We start from the raw sequence: 24,288 nt of genomic DNA on the forward strand, positions 1-24,288 counted from the left end.
GACGTCCGTTCTTTCTTTTTCCGCACCAGCCTAGCGCAGATCTGGAGACAGCTTGCCCCTTAGTCACTTATTGACTAACCTTTTTTTAACTTTTGTCGACCTCTTTTTTTCGAGTCATCGACTCCTGGTGCGCGAATGTTGTTCCATCGACTAACCACTTTTAAGCCCTGCGAGATCTGTCACAAACTGATGTTGTGCTCTGACTGCTGGGCCATGAATCCGAATTCTTTGCTGCCGGCTCCACGTTGTTCCCGGTCATGCTCCAGAGGAAAGTCTCGGAACTGCTCGCGGAGCCCCCACACCTCATCGCAAGTCTTCGCACTCATTGGGTAAGTCGAAGCAGCAGAAGGAGAAGGCAAAGAAGCATCGTCGCTTTTTGCCTTCTCCCCCGACGGAGCCAGTCTGGGATCCTGAGCTTTCAATGTTTCCAGATTGACGCCGGTTGATATTACGCAGCCTCCCCCACACCGATCTCAACTATGACGCCCCTGGCGCCAGCCGTGTCCCTGCCCGACGCTGTCCCCATCCTCAGCCCCGAGATGAACCCAGAGCCGGATCAACGTCGACCGATGTCGAATCAGACGCCGGAGGGTACTTTTGTTCCCTTGTTCATCCCAGGTGTTCCCTATCGCACTGAAGGTGGTGATGAGGATTGGGAGGGGTCGCTGGATCCTTTGGCAGACCAGCTGGAAGAACTGGACTGGAGAGAGAGATTGGGTGACACCAGTGGTCTGGACACTTCCCCAGACCTTGACATGCTTTCTCCCCCTAACGTGGCTATGGAGGAGGGAGCGTCCTATGCTGTAGTGGTTTGTAGGTCAGCCAAGTTCTTGGGCCTGGAGCTCTCTTCAGTGGCAGTCAGGACTAATCTCCTGACGGAGGTGCTTCAACCTGCTGCAACTACCTCCAGAACCCCTCTTGCCCTTCAACAAAGCCCTCACGGATGTCCTTCTGGGCACTTGGTCCAAGTCCAGCAAAGGAGCTCCTGCGTAACGGATGATTGCCCCAACCGTCCGGCTCTGGGCGATCCTATTTTCCCCACCCAACACCCTTCCCTCGAGAGTTTGATGGCCCAAGCTTCCTCTTCCATGGGGTATTCCCTTCTACCCTTCCAGACAGGGAATCCAAGAAGGTTGATCATCTTGGGAAGCGCATGTTCTCTTCCTCCAGCTTGGCACGGCGGTCAGTGAATACTCCATGCCTCTTTAGGCGAAACTCCCATACCATCTGGGTTATGGTCTGGCAAGTGCTGTCTCAGTACCCGGATGAGGCCCGGGCCGTCCTCTCGTCAAGCGGTGGTCGATGGGAGAGATGCAGCGAAATTCATGATACGCTGTGGACTGGATACCACCGACTCACTGGGCAGAACGATTGCCACGTCAGTAGTCCTTCGACGCTACACCCGTTTGCGGACGTCTGGCTTTTCTGGGGATGTCCAAGACACCCTGTTGGACATGCCTTTCAATGGCCATCGCCTTTGTGACCAGGCAGACTCGGCGCTGGAGTGCTTCAAGGATTCTCGACCTACAACCAGATCCCTGGGCCTCGCTGGGTCCTCCTGTCCACCACAGTCTACTTTTTGCTCCTTTTGTGGCTACGGAAGGGGCCCCCCACCGTGTCCGGTCCAGTCTAGCTACTGGTCCTCGCAAGCTGCCCAGCTTCTGCGTGGCCGCAGATGCGGGACCCAGCAACCTTGCGGGTCTAGGAGCCAGCAGGCGGGCCAGTCCACCCTCCCCCTACCTGCAGCATCCTCCAAACCCTCCTAGTCTGACCTGTCAGGCCCATCAGCGGCCAGTGGTTGGCAGGATTCACCATCACCTCCCCCCATTGGCAATCCATCACGTCACACAGGTGGGTTTTGCAGATAGTCCAAACGGGCTACTTCCTCCCCTTTGAGACCACCCTTCCCTCCATGCCACCATCTTTGAACCGTAAGTCGGGGGATCATTTGGCGCTTCTCCGCCAGGGAGTTTCAGCTCTCTTGGCCAAGGGAGCTATCAAAAGGGTCCCTGTGCAAAGTAGGTCGTGGTTGCTATTCCCGCTCTTAGATACATTGTTACAGAAGGTAAGTAACTTGTTCTTTTCTTGAAGGGGAGCCTCATCAAAGTCATAAGCATTAGAATATTCCCGCCTATAGAAAAACAGAGAGCATAAGGCCTTTATTGAAGACAAAATTGTAAGGGAATGCAAAGGCAGTATTAGCCAATAGGCTGCTTTAGAAGCATAACAAGAGAATACTGGCACCATGCCTTTAAGACCTCCTGTATCCTATCATGCCCCAAAGGTGACAAGACAGCTCCTTCAGTTAAGATCCTGACAAAGTTAAAAAAAAAAATTGATCTGCACCATTGTGTACACTGCTTCTCTTGTATTGCACCCTTTTCCCATATTGAAGGAAAGTATGAGGCCTGCGTGCATTGAGCATATCTCTGTCGGAATATTTGAGAGATTGTAAGCAGGGGGGTATAGTGCGCGCACTACCTGTGTTTGTAATGTTGAAATAGTTCTCTCGTGCTCCGGGGTATCACTCACCGAATTAGAGTGTAGAATATGAATTGTTGGTGCATCCCCAGAACCTTGGGATATGTCCCCCGGGCACTGAGTATTGAGTCCTATATAAGGTTTCACTGTTATAATTCAATGTTGTACGAAAAAGTTCTTGAGTTCATTTCAATGAAAACTTTATTAGAGTTGAAAACTTCATTTCCCAGAATCCATTGTGGAAAACATGTAATTCAGGGTAATCATGGTGTGGTACAATCCCAATGCATTTCGGCAATAATGCCTTTGTCAGAGGATGTTCTGAAAATAGTAATGATAATGATAAATATACTGTGTGTAATACACGGGAACTTCTCCTCACCCAGATCTTATGGGGTGTGTTAATGTGAATTAGTGGGTATAGATGCTATATAATGGAATGGTAAAGACTAGATGCTATTAGTAAGGTGAATAACGAGGAGTAGATGAATGTACCATATAACCATTGAACATGCCAGACGGCGTGGTTTATTAACTAAACATTACCTAAATGTTAAAAGAAAAAGGAGGGACCACGCAAAGATGTTAGTTGATGGCGTCTAGTGTTTTTTATCCCGCAATGTGACACGAAGGTATAGCGTTAATCAAGTTGACTTGACTAGCTCTAAAGACGTATTGCGAGCTATAGGGGAGTGTTGAAAAAATGACATAACACCATACGTATTTAAACGTGTGTGGTTAACAATTTACTCAATAATAACGATGGTGAATCGGTACAAAACGATGTACACGTTGTAACGCTTACCGAATGTTAGTTGGTAGAGACTCTGGCGCTGTCAGCTGTGTGAACGAATTCTCGCGGTGCTTTAGATGACCATATTGACGTGCTCGGGTGAAATATAACGGAGGTGAAAGTGAGGGTAATGGACTTAAAGGGAGGACTCTAGAGTGTGCGCTTAAGGAATGGGAATAGTAGATAGACTACGGTTGGGAGTATGGAATATATAGTAAAATGCTGAAACGGGTCGCTATAACATTATATGTGAATGGCACCAAGGAACAGAGGCATAATAAACGAGGAATAAACGATTGGAGCGGTTTCATAAAAAAGATAACAAATCATGCCAAGTGTTAATTAAATCAAAGGTACAATTAATGAATACGTTTTGGCATGAGAGAGAAAAGTAAGAAGAAACGAATGTATAGATACAATAATGTCACTATGAAATATGTTAGAGGTAGCATAAAAATTCCATTCGATCGTTCATGCCAAATGGTTTCATGGAATTGAGAAGATAAATCCAATAATTTTCTCGCTGTAGTAAGAAGTTGTGGTTGTCTCTTCCTTCTTTTTTAGCTATAATTTCGAGGATACAGAATTTTAATTGGCTGATGTTATGTCCAGCTTCCAAGAAATGTTGAGTCACTGTAGATTTCATTTGCTTGGTTCTGATGTTGGATTTATGTTCATTCAATCTGACTTTTATTTTTATTTCGGTTTGCCCTACATAAATTTTCCCACAAGGGCATTTGAGCATATAGATGACGTTGGTGGTATCACATGTCGCTGTTAGTTTGATTTTAATTTTATGTCCTTTCATAGGGTGTGTGATGTATTCGCCTCTGATGATACTATTACAGTTGTTGCAATTCAGGCATGGTATGGTGCCTTTAAATGTGGAAGATATGAGTGGTTCAGTGTGTTTTAGAATTTCGCCAATGTTTCTATTTCTGGTGTAAGCAAAAATTGGTTCTTGATCAAAGACGTGATTGAAGTCGTGTTCCAGTCTTAGTAGTTGCCAGTGCTTCTTGATAATGCGCTTATAGGAGGCACTCATGGTGGAATATTTTGAAACAACCGTAAGTTTGTTCTTGGTGGGTTTTGTTTGGATGCTGAGTAGTTCATTTCTACTTTTGGATGCTGAGCGCACTTTCGCTTGTTGTAGTACCTGGTCAGGGTATCCACGAGACCTGAATCTCTGTGTGAGAATATCAAGTTGGTCGGTTACTTTATTTGGGTAACACACCCCATAAGATCTGGGTGAGGAGAAGTTCCCGTGTATTACACATAGTATATTTATCATTATCATTACTTTTTTCAGAACACCCCCTGATGAAGGCATTATTGCCGAAATGCATTGGGATTGTACCACACCATGATTACCCTGAATTACATGTTTTCCACAATGGATTCTGGGAAACGAAGTTTTCAACTCTAATAAAGTTTTCATTGAAATGAACTCAAGAACTTTTTCGTACAACATTGAATTATAACAGTGAAACCTTATATAGGACTCAATACTCAGTGCCCAGGGGACATACCCCAAGGTTCTGGGGATGCACCAACAATTCATAATATTTGAGAGATTGTCACATCGACTGGCACTTAACGTTGAAACCTTACATTGTCTACGAGCACCGGCTCCAATAGGTGGATTTCTTTGACTTAAAAAAAAGCTGTGGTTAAAAAAAAGAAAAGATCCTGAGAGGCAGAACTCCTAATCAAAGTAAGCTTCACTTACTTTTAATACAAGATTTTAAAAGGCAGTCTCCCTTTTCTCTAAGCACTGTGTTTTACGTAGTCTTTTCTTTCATTTCCTGTTATTTTAAAGTGATATTAAAAATGGGTAGTGACAAACAGTGCAACACTGTTAAAATTCTTAGAAAAGGGCTATTTTGGGTTTTTCCAAGGTGTATACTGGTGGGCTGGGAACTATTGGAAGGTTATGTATGTCCATAGGGCACGCTTGCAGTTGAAGGATTGTTACAGGTCACTAGCCATTCTGTTTTTAATGCTTTTGGAATGTGCCGATCCTAACTCCTCAATAGCAGTTGTGATAAACTTTGCTTACATTGAGTAAGTTGATGATAAGTACCTTTTGCAATTTGTTTTTGTATTGTAATTTCAGGACAGAGATCTAGGAGATGAATATGGCTGGAAACAGGTTCATGGTGATGTTTTCCGACCATCTAGCCACCCCTTGATATTCTCATCACTCATCGGTTCAGGGTGCCAGATTTTTTCAGTGTCTCTAATAGTCATCATTGTTGCAATGATTGAAGACTTGTACACAGAGTGAGTATACTTCTGCGATTGATATAGCTCATCTTTAAAAAAAGTATCCAAGAAAATAAACATTGTGCATTCAAACATAATATGTACGCTAGCTTATATGAAAATGAGAAAATGTAAAGCTTGCTGTCCTCTGTAATAAGTAGGAACTTCAACATTTTAATGTTGTGCAGTGGAAGTTACAAGAGAGAAGTATTTAAGGAAAAAGGTATTAACTTATTTCTAGCTCCACATACCTATAAAATATTCTGACAGTGAAGATTTCATTTTAGAAAGATGTACTACGGAAACAAATTAAATGTGCTTTTATATGCATAAATGTAGCCCCAATGAACATTTCTTTTTGTGTCTATTCTCCTAAGTTAGATCTTTTCAATTAAGTTATTCTGAATAGCTCATTTTGTGTGGCTGATTATGCTGAAATGCATTTTCTTTCTTTGTATGTGTTTTTGCATTAAACAAGAACCAAAAAGTCACCAAATTGCACCAGTAATTCTACTAGTAGTACCTCCATCCTTCTCATTGCATGAGAATGTTTCTTAGTGGAATGAGATCATGTGGCATAATGTATCAACACAAGGCTCTTATGTTGCCCTTCAACCCTAAAACCAAAAGGAAGTCCCTATCTTGATATGCAGGCTAGTCCACAAGAAAGCTTTAGGTTGGTTACACCAAAATGCTCTGCTTCCCCAGTCAAGGATTATCCCATGCACCATAGATCAAAGTACCTTTTTCCACATAGAAGAAAGAGCAATACATTCATTGTAAGGGATGGTGATAATCGAAGTCCATTTTGGGATTAGAAGCAAGGATGTCACGTTTCCAGATGTCACAGTTAAGATATTGAAAAATCCTGACAATTGGGTCTAACCTTTTTGTTTTCTTGTATTCTTTTTATTAGGTTTCAAACATTACAGAGTAAAGTGGATACAGCAAACATCTTAAAATTCAGTGGAGCTATGACAATAATATGTCCAATACAGAGGCTGTAATCCATACTGTATCGGTAATAGAATAAGAGAGAAAAAAAGGAGGGGAAATAAGAGATATAGGGAGAGAATTCACTCAAAGATAACATGAGGCATTTACAGGCAGGGTGTTTTGACATGTGAACTTGTGATGTACATTATTTAGCAAATACCACCAGTGTTTGAGCAGGTTTCTAACAAATAGAGACTATCCTGAGTCACCTGATGTCAGCTGCTCTGGTAAATTACAGACCCCACTACACCCCGGATTTCTGCGGGGTCACGAGCAGGTAGAGAGCAGGCCGACTGTAGGCCAAAAGACAGCAGCGCAGAGTAATTCTTGCAATGGTGATGTCTGTGTGACCAAATCTAAAGTAGGTGTGCTCAGTGTGGTTTATAGGGTAAAGCAGGCCAGACTCATTCAGACCCGCTACTCCCCAGCTCCACAGGGGGCATGATCAGGTCTAGTAGTACTGTACAAGGGGCCTCAGCTCAGCAGGTCTCACAGAGGTTTGTTATTGCCTCAACAATACAGTGGGAACAACCTCCCCGCCGCTATATTTTTTATTTGTTTTTATTTTTTATTTAAGAGATTTGTAGAGCGCGTAGCTACCCGAGGGCTTCCCAGCGCTAAGAGACTGATGCTAAATGAAGGCTAGAGGTTGGTTAGTGATATTGATTGAACAACTACGTTTTGATCGACTTCCTGAATGCTGCTTCCTTAGTCAGGATTCGAGATTTGCATGGTAATTAGTTCCATAACTTGGGTGCTAGGCGAGTGAAGGATCTGCCTCCCCACCTGGCTCTCCTGATTCTTGTAGTTTTTATAAGTCGTTCGGAGCCAGATCTCAACCTCCTGTTTGGGACACAAAGGGTCAGCAGTTTACTGACTTTTCTTGGACCCATGTTGTGTAGAGCTCTGTGAGTCATGACGAGTGCCTTGAATTTGATTCTGGCCTCCACCGGGAGCCAGTGGAGTGCTTTGAGATGCCGCCTGGTTGATTCCTGGATTGGAGCCTTTCACAGTAGCCCTGCTGCTACGTTCTGGACCACCAGAAGTCTGTTGATCAGATATTTGGGAGCCCCTAGGAAAAGAACATTTCTGTAGTCCAGGGGTGACGTGACTAGGTAATGGACCACTATCTTTCTAAGCTGTATGGGGATACGCTCCAGATCTTTGTGGAGCATTCTATGGAACCCCAAACATGTACTTACTAGTTTCTTGGCTTGGGTCACCATTTTTAGATCCTTTTCGAGCCAGAAACCCAGATATTTTTATCGATTCCTTCGGAGTGGGTGGGATACCTAGACAGTTGGGCCAACTGATTGAAGGCCTAGATACTGCCTTATTCCCGAGGACCATTAGCTCCGTTTTATCTCCATTCAATTTTAAACAGCTGTCATCCATCCAATCACTCTTTCCATACAGGGAGCTAGACTATCAAAGTCCACATTGATTCTGGGGTCTGAGGAAGTCACCAACTAGGTGTCGTCCACTTAGGAAGTCATGAAAACATCAAGCTCTTGGGTTATATGTGAAAGTGGCTCCATATAGACATTAAACAGAGTGGGACTCAGCGAGGAGCCCTGAGGCACCCCACAGGTCAGAGGCATCAAGCTGGAGAGGAGATTGTTTTCCATAACTTGGAAGGTTCTCCCTTCCAGAAACACATCCAGCCACTGTAGAGACTTGCCTTGGACACCAGTGGCTATCAGTCTATTTCTCAAAATGTGGTAGTCCACCGTTTCGAAAGCTGCGCTTTATTCAAGAAGTAATAGAGCTGCTGAGCTTCCCCAGTCCAGAGACATTTTAAGTACCTCTATCACTGTTAATAGTGCTGATTCTGTGCTGTGCTGAAACCAAATCCCATCTTCGTGGGGTGGACGCATTGGTTCGTTTCCAGGACCTCTGTCAGCGCTCAGTTTACGTGTTTTTCCAACAGCTTCCCGACAAATAGCAGCATTGAGCTGGGCAAAAGTTGGGCTTTTTGAGCAGAGGTCTGATAACCTGGGAGAGCCCAGGTACATCCTCAGCACTACAGAAGCTATTAACAGTGAGCCTATTCAGGATTGAGTCCTGCTATACACGTGGTGGCCCTTCGCTTCAGGTGGTCAAACAATCTCCAGGCAACACTAAAATCAATCGCCTCTGCGAGGCAGTACCTCTCCCATAGTTCCCCAGTCGGTTGGTCCAGCGTTAACGCATAATACATGCCGCACATGGAGTGCATTGAATGGCCATATTGCTGGCAGTTCGCTTTACAGTCGTCTGCGAGGTGCTCCTGTCACCGCAGTAGCGCGCACCTCAACATGGCGCCCAGGCCTCGGGTCCTGGTGGCGGCAAGTCGCTTAACCGTTTCGGGGGCCACACTCTGCACGGTATCTGTGTGGAGCAATGCTGCTCCCTGTCTGAGCCAAGGCCGCTTGGACATTGGCATCCAGCCTCCACTCAGCCTCCTGTTGCCAGTTCTACTACCTCCCAGGCGTTGACGTCGGAGGCTGACTGGGAAGCCGCTCATGCCTTCGCATTCACCGCAACTTAGAAAGAGCAACACAATGCAGATCATAGTATATAAGTATATAAGTGCCGGGGGAACTGGGATCGCTGTGACCACCAGCAGCAGCTTTATGGCAGCAATGTCACGGTCCCCACTCTGCATCGGCCGCACAGTCCGCCGACAGGCCTCATTCCTCCTAAACTGCAAACAGCTCCAATTCAGGGCTAAATTTAGTACATCTGTGCGTCTGGGTTCTGCGAGCACAGCGCATGGCACTATGCCGCCAGATGCCCCCATATTCACCAGATAAATGATGGATTAATGCTCTGGCTGGCAGAGCCACAATAATTTGCAGCCGGGCTCTCTAGTGCCCCTGGGACTAACCGTAGGTGCACAATTTGTTTAGAAGGCAAAGCCAATTCAGAAATTACACACTCACAAGAGAATATTGTTCTGCTTCAAAATGTCCTACTCACAATCTGTGTGAAGAACTGAAATTCTCAACTTATTCAAATGAAAAACCTTGTGAGTCCACTCTTAGTTTAGCTATGGTAAAATCTTGCCTGATTTCAGAGAGATTTGGCATTTCAGAAATGGTTTCCTCTTGACCTCATACCAGAGTCTCTGACAAGGAGGGCAGTGAATACATTGTTAGTTATGTAGGCATTATGTATTTAATTGGTGCAAAATGTCCACTTATAAATATGGCTCCTCCAAAAAGGAATGCAAGACAATGGTTTGAAGTAATAAGGACTTGGGAAGTTCTTAAGATGCCGCACGTTGTACAACAAAGACTGAAGTGGTTGAACAAGCACAGTTTATTGCTTGACACATTGTGCAGACCCTTGCTTCATGTGACCCTTACAATGGACACATCACAAAGTGTGTGTGTGTGTGTGTGTGTGTGTGTGTGTCTCTGTCTGTCTTGATGGAAGTGTCTAACTCTGAAGGCATTTCAGGATATATAAAACAAAGTAGTCGTAATAGGTGCACACAATAAAACAAAAATATTTTACAATCTGCAATGGAGATGTACTTAGTTAACCTGTTCAGACATGCACAAATGATCTAGCATTTAGCACAGTCCTCCGAATCACTTTCTGTTAGAGCATCTGCCAGCAGTCAACAGTTGTTTTGTAGATAAAATCAGAATATAAAATTTTCGAAGTACCAACCCAGGCAGGCTTGCAAAGCCAGCTGGGAATCTAGTATAATCTCTTAGGCACCTCAGATCTTAGTTTGGTAACTTGCAGCTTCATAAACAGTGCATGGATAGTGCTTACATTTTTTAAATTTTTTTTTTTTTTTAAAAGCATTATGTTGGATCTCACGAACACGTTAAGCAGCAAATTGGAAATATTTTGCAAACTACTATTTTACAGTACATATGTTGATCCTTCGTAGGCATCAACCCAAGATATCTTGATCTTATCAAAGCCAGGCTTGCTTTATATTTCTGTACCAAACAGAGAAGTATCCATTTTGAAGAGACCTGTAATAAGGCCTTCATGGAGGTGTTAAGAGATAATCATGTCCAAAGTATTTCAAGCACTAATAGTTAGGGTGACAAGAACTTTGTAAGCGCACATTTTGTCCCAATACATTACTTATTTTACAAATGTCACTTAATGTAAGTTCAATACATGGTGCTCAGAGAAGGGAAAGAGCAGTCACTTCCATGCTCTCTGTAGGAAACTGGTATTTTGAAGCTGTACCACCTCCACTTTTTGCCTTTTATTTGATTTAACTTTGACTGAAATGTACTGGGTTCCTGCTAACCAGGTGCCTAGTATCAGAGTCCTTTCCCAAAAACTGTACAATTGTTTACCTTTAGCACCCTCTGTAGGTGACCTAGTAAATGGTACCCCTGTTACAGATGGCCTGAAGTATTAAAGAGGGTACCTAAGGGCAGCAGCACAAATTGTGCCGCCTGAAGGTGTTGCAGGGATTCTGCTTTTGCACAGAACTATGCGCAGGAGACCAGGACCTCAGAGAATTGTGGTGTACCAGAAAACTCCCCTCAGAACCCAGAACCCCTTATCCGACTAGCTTAGTATCTCATTCGTTAACCTAGATCTAGCTAGGTGGTCCCAATGTATAGACAAACCAGAACAAGCGACTTAGATATTTCTCAGGAGTGGTGGGAATCCGAAATACCTGTTCGTACTTATTTGTTAGTCCACAACCTAATAATACAGACACGGTAAAGTTTAAAGAGTTTATTTTATAAACCTCGCGTCCTAAGATGCAGTACTTTGGCTAACACTAGCAGACTAACAGTAAAGATCAGAATCATGAACATTGTTACAATACCATATAGAATGAAAGGAGCAATCATACTATTAATGACAGTGGTATATGACCACACTCCTTTCACTATAATCTAATACATTATTATTATTAGACTATTAGAAGGTCTCTTAGGCTAACAGGGGGGACCCCATACCGTATAGATCAGCTTAGTAGAATCACATCAAAGGATCAGCTCTCACAGCATGCATCAGCTCTTCTTGTTCGAATGAATGTAAAACCAAACTGTTCTGCAATATTAAAGACGCTTGTCCTTCAAACATTGGCAGCTGTATGCATGATATGTCTAACAAGTGTCTACGATCAATCTAAACACAACACTCTGTACCTTCTAGTGACCCAGACGCGCTCTTTGCATGATGTACAGATCAAGGGCACATTTCACGGTTAAGAATGTATAACAACCGTTTGTTATTCTGTAAGGCAAAGTCGAGTCAGCATTTTACAAAATGAATAACACATAACAACAGGGTTGTGTGCAGCGCAGCAGAAGCGACAAGCTTGCTTGTTAACTATGATCTCGGTTATGCTAACTTAGTGTTGTAAATAGGGCGTGGCTTAGTCTATCTCACACCCCCCCATGATCGGAGCACTAACCAATAGGGATACATTTATCAAGAACGCAGAGTTCAAGTGATTTAGACCGGACTCAAGGGCATATAAGGTAAGTGTAAAGTCCGAAAAAAAGAAATGTTCGTTTAAAAAATGAAAAAATGATGTGATAAAAGGTAAACAAAATTTTTGTAGAAATTTAACAATTCTGGATGCAAGCTGCATTGACAATGTCAATCAGTCAATCCATGAAGGTATATGCACCGTAAGTTGCGACTGCTTCCAAGAGGAAATCATTGGAGCGTCCCGCAAAAGTATCAGCCATCGAGTTGAGCAAGTGAAAGGAACATACATGTTCGTCAATTATCGGAGCATCCAGCACCATGATAGGACAACTGTCAGTCTCCTCAATATAACTCCTTTCAAGGAAATCAATAGCTGCCTCTCCGATATCCCAGTTTCCACGGACTCTGTGTGCCGCACCCAAAGCCATAAACGCGACACCAGAACAGTCGAATTCATGAGCCACTAAGGGACACATTAGTTCATCAAAATCCGGGTCAGGCGACTCCAAGTTTGACAGGCACAAGTCCAGAGCCCATTGGAAGGGACAATCTAGGCAATGAAAAACAGGTTGCACACACGTAAAAAAGGGAAACCGGAAAGACAATCCATACTTGACGCTTAATACCGCCAGTGGTAAGGTGCCGTAGAAATCAAGCATCCGGCTACGAAGATGGAGCAAGCGCAGCATTCTGTCTTGTAACTCCCGGTGTGCAGCCATAGCGAAGAGCGCAAATCAACAAGAGGATCCCAGCCACCAAAGCGAGGAGCAAGGGGAACCCTCCGAAGACACTTGAAAAAATGGAATGTAAAAATGCGGGGATCACACCAAAAACAGTCTGGAAAGATGTCACGAGGCCGGAGCCCACAATTTTAAAAAAATGAACAAGGCCAGTCGTAGACGAAGCATTAAAGATAGTTTGAATCAAAGTTCCAAAATGGAGGGGGAGGTCAGTATTTAAAAGAGCTTGTACCTCAGTGCGTGTGTTTGCAACATTAAGAAGAAATGTTTCACGGGATGAAGTTAACGCAACCTCTTTTTTAGACAAAAAAGCCCTTATTCTGCTCATCCTATTGAACTCTGCGTTCAAGGTTGGAATCGCTGGCCAGATGGATATATCGAGTCGGCCTTGCGGGGGTGGGAAAAGGACGTTATTACAGCAAACTACTTTTTGTGAAACAGTCACTATGTAAGGAATACCCACTAGCATCCCACAGCAAGCTTCACTATTTAAAAGCAAATAACTACCGTTGGCAAGCAGCTTAAAAGAAGACGTTATAACTGGCATTGGAATCCCCTTTAGGACACAAGCTAAATTAGGAGCGTGTATATTGTAAGCGCCATGTAATTGTATATGTCTGCAAACAACAGCGTGATCAGGAGCGGAACTGCATTCTTCAGCTTTTAAGTAAACTTCCTTGCCATCCCTCACGCATCTGTAAGTGAACGGAAGTGACCAAACTTCATGCAGAAACGCATCACCAAGTTGTTCGTATCTGCCGATAGCATAGTGTTTCATGCACGAACTAAACTTGAACAAACTGAACGGTAAAGTTACTAATCCGTGAACTAACCACACGGCTGAATTTAACTCCGCTACAGAAAAAGGTAAAGGTTCTAGTTTTTCAATGTGCAGCAATGCATAAGTAGCATCTTTCATGGACATGAACTGCTGTTTGTCAGTCAAATTAAACGGAAGGAACAACGATGAAATATTCATGTAATCCCAAGGGACTTTCCCTGCCTTTAACGTTTGCAATGTCCATGCAAACTGCATAATTGAACGCAATTGATTTTGACCATGATACAACACAGATACATCATCTTGCACAATGTCTACGACAGAAGAAACAATATTATCTAATGTATAAATTCTAGAAGACAACGTATTAATACTATTCTCTATCACAGCCAATACTTTTTCCATATTGGCCTGGTCAATAGCACGTAGTCTAGAAGCAGCCTCAATTTGCGACAACGTCCAAACTTCATTGTAAATAGCATATGCCCATCGTTTAGATCTACCATTAACCGGACCCTTAATGAAATCATTCAAATCTATTTTTTCATTTAAACGTGACAAATGAAGTTTAACCGAAGTTAAAGTGGAATGTTGCAGCCATGACTGACATAACTTACCTACAGAGTAGGTAGTCACCGTGTGCGAAGATGTAAAACGAGGGTCAACCCTAAGTTGTGTATACCCTGGAGCCAAATCCAGAAACCGACGTTGACAGGAATCTGAGCTTGTTTGCCATACCAACCAACCCTCAGGATTCAATGTTGAAATATTGAAGGTGCCATTGGAAACAAGCGACTGCAACCTAGTAAGGGACAGATCTGAGTGATTTTCCCAACCAGGATAAGCACCCAAATCAGGGATCGAGGGGGAAATTAATTTTTTAGATATAGCCAATCCAAAACAGGTTGCCTAAAAAATAGATGAATTTAAAAATAAAATATGGTTAGGGATAAGACCGGCACGATGCAAAGCTTCTGTTCCTTGTACCTGCCACGGTTTAGTTCCCCAAACCGATTTAAGATCGATAGTAGCTTTCCATACGTCCTAACCGCCAATAGCCAGTTCCTCCATAAAGGCTTTGGAATATAATAATTTTGTGTGTGTCCGTCTGACTTTAGAAGAGGGTTCTTCCGCTACCTTAAAGTAAAAAGACTCAGGGTTTGACACACTAAAATCCAAAAAGTATGTGTATTTTTTCAATAAAGTGGCAGAGCTGCCAGGCATAGGGACAGGACAATGTTCCCATTGTGTGAAATTAACAAAATTTCTAAAAGTATTTGCTCTGTGTAGGAAATGTGTGCCATAATGTTGAAAACAAAACTGCTCATCATAGTTCGCAGTATTTAAATACAGATCTTCAGCATCAAATGCAGCATAATATTTTAAATCAGAAAACAGTGCTTCTATTGCGTGTACATCCCAATCATCTGAGCGGATGTTTTGTTTAACTACATCACCCATAGAAACACGAAAAACAGTTGGCACATTAATAACTTCGGTGGGACCATGAATTTGAAAGTTCACCGCATCCCAAGCAATCCCATCACGTACAGGCCAGGCGGTGATGTTCACAAACGTCTGGTCTCTTTTCATGATGTGTGATGAGGAATGTGGGGCCAAAGTTCCATCAATTAATTGAATTGTAGAACGTTCATTCAGGTAGTGTCCATTGATAAGTCTAAAAAACACTACCACAAAGCCAATTGTCATGAATAAAAAAAATACAAATCAGCACCAACCAGATGTAAGTCCAAGGTGCAACCAAAAAATGTCTCTTGAACCAGGCAAAAAATATAGAGATTTTGGAAGGGACAGTGGAAGTCAATGATTCAGTTTCAAAGGAAGACTGGGACTGGGCAAGTGTTGTTGTATTTAAAAGGGGCAAAGCGACTTCTGTAGGATAAGCATACTCTGGATCAGCGGGCAAACCACTAGCATGAGTTGGCGGATTATTAACTGTAGTCATCTCAATGGAAACTTCAGGCACGATGATAGAGGGTGGCAACACAACAGAGTTTCTCAGCATTGAAGGGCAGGAAACCGAAGGTGTCATACTATGGAGAATCGGCCACCCTGTGTAGCTTGACATTTTCAATTGAAATGTACCTTTTTTCCTTGCGACCAGGAAGTGGTGGTAAAACAACTATACGCGTACCCACTACTCCAAGCACCGGGACTGGTGCACGATAAGAGGGGCCAAACTCCTTGTTCTCCACCTTTTCACGGATCAGATCACCAACTCGAGGTAGCCCGCCGACCACCGGAATCAGGAGCGCTTCTTCTGATGCAGAGGGCACGTGTTCTTTTGCCAGAGTGTCTCTTGCTTCTTGTAGATTCTGCAATACAGCACAGTGGTCATCCAGGTCAAAAGGGGCGGCAGCCGCCGCCGTGTCTAGACCGTCAAGGTCCGGAACAAACATTCTCACTCCAAAGAGCATCATTTGAGGGGTCCTCCCACCCAGAGACCTTCTAGGGAGATTATTAAGTGCACGCTGGACGTCATACAAGTGGGCAAGCCAGTTCCGGCCTGTACCGAACACCTTGGCTGTCAACGATTGCTTTAGGTCACGGTTCATCCGTTCCACAACACTATTGCCCTCAGGCCGGTATGGAGACGAAAATTTGACTTGGACCCCCAAACTTCTAATAGCCTCTTTGTAAGCCTTAGAGGCGAACGCCGGGCCCTGATCAGAGTGAAGGGTACCACACGCAAAACTCCCTATAAAGACACGCAATGCTTTGATGACAGTCCTGGCATCAGCACTCCTTTGTGGCCACACCCACAGAAAACGTGTGCACGAATCCACTGCAACCAAGATGTACTTGTACGCAGTATCAGAGGTAAAAGGACCGCAGTGATCTAAATAAACACACGCTAGTGGTTGATTAGATATATGCAGCTGCGTCGGAGGTGGACGCGCAACAGAAGAAGGTTTGATCTGCTGGCAAATGTCACAATTAAGTACATAAGCCCGCGCTTGTTTATACAAACCGTACCACCAGTAACGTTGCTGCAAAAGAGAGATAGTCGCTGACACTCCAGCGTGCGCAGACGCAACACCTTCGTGGGCAGCTGTTATCAGATTTGGTCTGCAGTCCGCGTTGGGAATCAATCTATCACCAACATCGTTAATCCTCACTAATGGGACTTTATCAGGACTTAAGTGATAATGGTATCGAGAAGGGAAACCTCTAGGGAAGTTTGTCCCTGATGCCGCAATAGCTGCTAAGATGTCTGCATCTATCTTTGATTTTGATCTTGTAACTGCTGCTACTAAATATGTTGCCACTGCTGTTTTAGCTGCCTCGTCAGCCAAACTGTTACCGACAGCATGGACACCAACTCGTTGGTGACCAAGAGTGTGAATTACATCCACAAGTGGCAAACTCCCTTTGAGTTCTGACACTCGAGCCCAAATTGTTTTATGCTTGACTGAGCAACCTTTGGAGTCACGAAAACCATTCATAATCCAAAAAAGTATATTGTCGTTGTAAGATGGAACACAGTAGTAAGAGTCACTCACTATAAGAGTAGTGACTCTGTGATCAGCAAACTCAAGTGCAAGCACCAGAGCACGAAGCTCCGCCAGTTGCGCGGTACAATCACCCAATGACTGCGTATGCACTGCATCAGATTTGAACTCTCCATTCACGAAAGTACCGACTACAATTGCGCAAGCTGCTGAATAAGCGTGCCTTGATCCAGTTGCGGGTTGCGCCGACCCGTCAGTGTATATGACACAATGGTATTCCTCGATAGGGCGCAATGACTGTGGAGCTGGATGAACGAATTCATATTCCAAACTCTCCTGTGTCTGCAACGCCGCGTCAAAGAAGTATTCGACATCGGGCGAAGCTAAGGAGGTCGCCCATTGTATCCACCTTGGATGCAAAGCCTTAGAATTTGGTACACTAGCTTTAGTGACCGCTTCAAGAGCAGGAAACGGTGTTACCACCAGCATGCCTTTTCCTTGTGATAGCGCTCGTTCTTTCAGGATCGCCATCTGAACTGCTGTCAAGACTTTTTCAACAGTGGAAAATCGCAGCTCAGCCGAAGTGTACAGATGAGATTTGTAAGCAATGGGGACAGTGTCACCCTCATTGAACGTTAAGTACGTGAAACCTTCCGCGCCTGGAACAATTCTAATGACCAGGTTGGTGTGGTTGTCACGAGTTTTTAGATATTTAGCCGTAAGAAGATCTGTTTGCAAAGTATATAATGCCAACGTGTGCTCTGGCAGCCAGCAAGATCTGGTATAAGTTGATTGTATCAAGGCATAAAGTGTCTTGATACGCTGGGCATAATCAGGAATGTAGGATCGACCGAAATTCAGAAAACCCAGCAAGGATTGTAGTTTTTTCAGTGTCGTAGGGATACGAAGGTTCGCGCATTTCTCAAGGAACTGCGGTGCCAAGCCTCGACCTTCATTATTGAGTTTGTACCCCAAGAACAACACTGTAAATTCAGCAATGTGCGACTTCTTAAAGTTAAACTTGTAACCGAAGTCTGCAAACATAGTCACTATGTTATCCACACGAGCAAGGTGTGGAAGCAACTCGTCTGTCAGATAGATGTCGTCGACATACGAGTACGCTTCCGGGTCTACCATCTCTAAGAGAGAGACCACGCGAGCGGCAAAAACTCCAGGGCTGTTTTTATAGCCCATCGGGAGCCTCTTGAACAACTTTTGTTTACCACCCGAGGTAAATGCTGTCCACTCATAACTAAGAGGGGCCAGATTATGGCAATAAAAGCCATTGGATAAGTCGAGCGTAGTTTTGAAACGTTTTCTCACAAGACTATCTACGAGAGCCGAACTATGAGTATTCTGTACCGCACACGTCCGGCAATGTGAGTTTAAATGCCGGTAATCCAAAACTAGGCGGTACGATCCGTCAGGCTTCGTTACAGTGAATAAAGGATTATTCATGGGTGACACACATGTCTCAATTACTCCTTGATATTCCAATTGTTCAAGGATTGACGCGACGTGAGGTCTAGCCTCGCGACGCATGGGATATTGGGGTTGAGGCTGGGGATCGGATCGCAATGGAATCTCGTGATTGGGAGAACATTTATCCCAGCCAACCTGATTACGATATAACGCAGGCGCAAGCACCTGCGCCCACTCCCCGGCCAACCTAGTAGACTCCTCCGTGGGCACTGCGTGCCCAAAGGAAGGAAGTATAACTTCCTCGCCCCTAGGGGTGTCCAAAATGAAAGCCGGAGGCCAATCTTTCTCCGCCAAAAGAATATCATATGTGGTGGTAAGATTATCCCAAAAAAACCCTTTAATCTTGCGTTGTATGTCACCCTCAATATTAAGGACTATTTCAAATAAACTTTTGGGGGGGCTACGCGAGTATCAGCAGTTTCAACTGTCACATAAATGTCAGTTGCTGTCGCCTCCAGAAATGGACGCAATGCTTCCCGCACTACTGTAACCTCCGCCGCGCTGTCTAGCAGCGTTAGTGCCCATGTCGGGTTCCGAAGCTGTGTCCTGACCATCTGAGGCATATCTCGCTGAGATAGCAGCAACTTTCTTTTTCTGAAACGGTGGACGCGGTCTGGCAGAGTCTTCTTGCTTGCCTTTACCGTCAGTCTGGCGGGGATGGTCTCGACCTTGAGTGCCCCATCCTCTTCCTCGATCTCCACCATCAGAGTGCGAAGCCGATGTTTCCTGTGAAGAACGAGGAGAGCGTTGTTCAGAAACCTGAAACCTATCAGGTGACTTAATACGAGTACGATCGCGCAAATCATAAGTGCGTTCACTATACGACTGAACTGGTGAGGCAGGGCGAGAAACCTGTTTCTGTTGCTGCTTCTCTTGTTTTTTGGCTCGCCAACTTTGTTTAGGAAAGTTGGGCTTTTCGTCTTTTTTGTAGACGAACTCACCTTAGTTTGTTGCACTACATAAGGAATTTTGATGGTGGGTTTTACACCTAAGGCACTACGTCCAACCATCCTGTAGGCTTTCGCAATAATTTTTGCGAATTGCCGAGGCTTGTCTTCATCAGCCAGAAGCTCCAGCATATTGCCAACTTGGAACTGCATGGCATCTCCTTTGAGGTTGCCCATTACCATGGAACAAACCACATCGAAACTGTCGACTAGCCTCATTCCCAACTCAATAGCTGCCTCCGCACCATGACTTTCTTGAACTTTCTTGACGGAGGGTAGTACAGCCATAGACGGAGTGCCGTAGCACTTCGAATATGTCGCAGCAAAGATCTTGCCCCAATTGTCACAATCAACAAGCTCAGGGACCAGGTCTTTGGGCAAAGTAATGGTGAGTATCCTGTGTTTATCCACAGGTGTAGTGTTTGGAAAACGGCTTCTAATTGATCAAATTTTTCTGCAAGCCAGTAAGGAAATTCATCCTTACTGAGGGGGCGCTTGCCGACAACCGCGTTAACCATAACAGGGCTTATCACCACCGCGTGATGGTGATCTGCCCCGTGTCCAGCAACCGCAGGTGCTCCCACCTGAACTGTGCATGACACATACTGCACTAAAGCCCTATGGACCGTAATCAGGGCAGTGTGTAGTGTTCGTAAATCATCCACGCCAATCGTCATGTAGCGTGGGTGTGGAGTATATCCGGCCATGTAGCCCCTGCAATTGACAACGGGCCCATTCTCGCCGATACGACCTCATGGGGGAGGGCGCCATTAAACCAAATTGTATGCTGCCAGGCAGTAATAGGAATTTCCAGAGTCCGATATGGGGCATAAGCCGCAGGTACAGCCGAGGCTGTATATTCGTGGAACAAATTATCGTCTGTATCCACCTCCGCAAATGTCACCCATGAGTAAAACAACTCATACGGGTAGGTGGTATCAGCACTGACCACAAAAACTACGGACATCCCGTCATCAGGTACCCCATACGCCCTCAGATGAGCGCGCAGAGGAACCCTACTATGAGCGGGAATATTAACCGCCATAAGGATTCCTTAAAGAACAACGATTTACACAGTAGCACTTGGGCTCAAAAAATTATAACCTTTTAATTTTAAAGCTTGATTGAACCTTTAGTCTAAACCTAGGTAGGTTAAACCGTCGCTCAAGTTTTCCGTAAATGAGAGTGAGGGTTGTTGTGGACTAAAACTAGCACTACTAAAGCGTCTCAGACGTTAAGACCAAACGTTAGGTGCGCCATGTTGCAGGGATTATGCTTTTGCACAGAACTATGCGCAGGAGACCAGGACCTCAGAGAATTGTGGTGTACCAGAAAACTCCCCCCAGAACCCCTTATCCGACTAGCTTAGTATCTCATTCGTTAACCTAGATCTAGCTAGGTGGTCCCAATGTATAGACAAACCAGAACAAGCGACTTAGATATTTCTCAGGAGTGGTGGGAATCCGAAATACCTGTTCGTACTTATTTGTTAGTCCACAACCTAATAATACAGACACGGTAAAGTTTAAAGAGTTTATTTTATAAACCTCGCGTCCTAAGATGCAGTACTTTGGCTAACACTAGCAGACTAACAGTAAAGATCAGAATCATGAACATTGTTACAATACCATATAGAATGAAAGGAGCAATCATACTATTAATGACAGTGGTATATGACCACACTCCTTTCACTATAATCTAATACATTATTATTATTAGACTATTAGAAGGTCTCTTAGGCTAACAGGGGGGACCCCATACCGTATAGATCAGCTTAGTAGAATCACATCAAAGGATCAGCTCTCACAGCATGCATCAGCTCTTCTTGTTCGAATGAATGTAAAACCAAACTGTTCTGCAATATTAAAGACGCTTGTCCTTCAAACATTGGCAGCTGTATGCATGATATGTCTAACAAGTGTCTACGATCAATCTAAACACAACACTCTGTACCTTCTAGTGACCCAGACGCGCTCTTTGCATGATGTACAGATCAAGGGCACATTTCACGGTTAAGAATGTATAACAACCGTTTGTTATTCTGTAAGGCAAAGTCGAGTCAGCATTTTACAAAATGAATAACACATAACAACAGTATCGTGTGCAGCGCAGCAGAAGCGACAAGCTTGCTTGTTAACTATGATCTCGGTTATGCTAACTTAGTGTTGTAAATAGGGCGTGGCTTAGTCCATCTCACAAAGGGGCCTCTCACCAAGCCCATGCAAGACTGCCATTACAGGCTGCGCGTGTTGCTGCAGACAAAAGTGAAAACACGACATGTCACACATCTCTGTGTAGAAAATGGACTGGAGCCTGGTCAGGTCCCAACCCAGGATGCACATCAATGAAGATGTGTGCATTGCGCTACGAGGAATAATGAACCCCCACTTGTTTGGACGAAAAGCCAGTATCGCCATTGGTTGAACTTATGGTTGAAACTTACAAGTATGAACTTGTTTGGATATAAATTAACTTTGAATTAATCTTGTGAAAATACAATAGTTTAAAATGGAAAAATATTTTGTAACTCACCTGTTGGAGATTATTCTTCATTGCTGTGCATCCTGGCTTGGGACCTGGCCAGGCTCCCGCACATTTTCTATTTCAAGTCCTGTTCACGGACAGAGTGCGTTCCGGGATGGCACACAACAATTACAAGCCTTTGAGCAGTCAAATGCATGAAACAAGGTGTGCATTCTAACATTGTTTAATAAATGTGACACATGCCTGTGTGCCATGTCCCCTAACGCTGCATGTTATATTTGTAAGTCACCCCTAAAGCAGGCCTGACAGCCCTATGGCAGACTGAATATTACATGTGATGGCAAGCCTGCACGAGTAGGTGTGCCCCCTGTACTGGTCAGTCCTATTACTGCCAGTACAAGTGGACAGGAAAGCCATTTAACACGTGCATTGACACTGGTGAAAACAAGTTCCCCAGCTGCATGACGGCTTCACTGAAAATAAGGATGTTTAGTATCAAACATCTTGTATTCATAAATCCACACTCATGCCAGCGATGGATTTACCAATACATGCACCCAGAGGGCTCCTTAGAGGTGCCCCATAAAACCTACTGGCCACCGAGATGATGTTTTGAGCTCCTAGGGTGAGAGCCTTTTGCTCTCAAGAGACCCAGAACAAAAGCCTGTCCGGGAAGAGGGTGTAACACTCCCTCCCACAGGATGACCTGCTGATCAGCCTCCTAGGGCATGCAAGCTTCAAAGAGCTGCCACCTTTGGAATGCCAATCTGGCTCCCCTCTCAAGAGGAACCGTCCCATTTTGTCCAGGACCCACTTGGCACTTGGACAGGCGAGAAACTCATCTAGGCAGGTAGGCGTGCCGCCTCCAAGCTAGTACCACCCCTAGGGTGGGCTATTGTGAGGTGGTTACAGTTTTTCAGAAGTAGCCATTCTGGGACAGGGTTTTGCCCACTTCCCACAGGAAGTGGTCATATAGACGTGTAGTGACCCCAAGGGTCAAGTAGCCCTTTGGCTACTCCTGTAGCACCCCTAAATTCAGTATTTAGGGGAGTCCCTTTCATCAGAGAAGCAGATCCTGATGACCTAAGAAGAGAGAAGGCACTGAAGAGATGCAAAACCAGAGAGAAGAAAAGAAGCCGCTGATCTGGTACCAACCATGCCGGCCTGTCTGCATCCCTCATCAAAAACTACACCAATGCAGACTCGTCCTGCAGCTGTTTACTCCAGAATCCGGGAATACTACCTGCCTTTGATAAAGACCCAAGACCTCCTGTGAACAGCAGATCTGTTCTCCTGCATCCTGCAGAAACTCCAAAGCAAAGAGACTGAGGCCCCTGAAACCGCCAAACCCTGACACCTGAAGCCACCATTCGACCCATCACCCCGACCCGAGTTGAAGTGGGCCAATGGTGTCAAAAAGGACCCCCAGCCCTCTATAGAGCTCGAGTCTATAGTTGTTTCACCCCTCGTGGACTTCCCGATGTTGCCTGCAGCCTCTGCAGGTGTTCCACCTAGACTGCTCCCGATATAAAAAATAAAATTAAAAAAACGCCGAAATTCACCTTTACATCCGTCACCCCTGCGTTGTGGAGAAGAGGTCCTCAGGTGTCCCTCAGTCCCAGAGTATTGCAAGAGTTAACCCCCCCCTCCCTCTTTCAGCCAGAGTCTGCAACCTCTTTTTGCATTGATCGATATTCCATGAAAACCATTGGGCTGCAGATGTTGTTTTGCACCCTGCACTCGCCTGCTGTTGCTGCCTTGGACCTTGCCCACCACTTACCTTAACACCTGGAGATTGGTCTTGTAAGATGCTGCACTATACCCTTTTGCAGAACTTGTTCTTCTTTCCATAGGATAGCATTGCAGAATTCAAAAATTGCACTGTGTCCACTTTTTGAACTGAAAGGAATTTATATTTAAAAACATACTTACCTGAACGATGTTTCTCTGATGCCTAAACATATATAAAGATACTTGTTATTTTTATAAATTGGCGTGGCTCTCCTTTTGGAGCCGTGTGTCATAATATTGATCACAAATGTGTATTTGCAAAAGTCTGCTCGACAACGCTACCATCTACTGGAGCACTTTGGGATTGCATAGGAATCACCTGTCCAGTTAGAAGGGAACCCCTTGACTCTTTACACTGTATATTAGATTTTTGATGTATCACATAAAGAGCCAGCTTCCTACACTCTCCAAGGTAGGGAGGTGAGTCCTAAAGCATACAAGATTATCTTTACAAGCACACAAAAAGAGACACCAAATGTTCATCAATTTCAGGTCTTTCTTTCTTTCTGTGTTCACAGGTTATCTTGGTCTAGCCAACACATGTGTTTTTTAAAAGGGCGTAAGCCTGTGACTTCATCAGGGCTTAGTATGAAGTCAGTTGAGTATGTTTCTTCAAATAAATAATGTAGATCCCCGTGGTCTG

The 24,288-nt window shown here is 44.4% G+C and overlaps 1 protein-coding gene across 1 annotated transcript in view; it reads left to right on the forward strand.

Annotated features, from left to right (window-relative positions):
* The window catches only part of TM9SF3 (transmembrane 9 superfamily member 3), a 333,675-nt gene that overhangs the window by 125,846 nt on the left and 183,541 nt on the right, over positions 1–24,288 (forward strand). The window contains exon 7 of the mRNA XM_085603668.1: positions 5,391–5,557. Coding sequence (XP_085459794.1) covers positions 5,391–5,557 — 167 coding nt within the window. The remainder of the gene's footprint in view (positions 1–5,390; positions 5,558–24,288) is intronic.

Source organism: Triturus cristatus, chromosome 1_2 (genome assembly GCF_964204655.1).
Source record: "Triturus cristatus chromosome 1_2, aTriCri1.1, whole genome shotgun sequence".
NCBI classification, from domain to species: domain Eukaryota; kingdom Metazoa; phylum Chordata; class Amphibia; order Caudata; family Salamandridae; genus Triturus; species Triturus cristatus.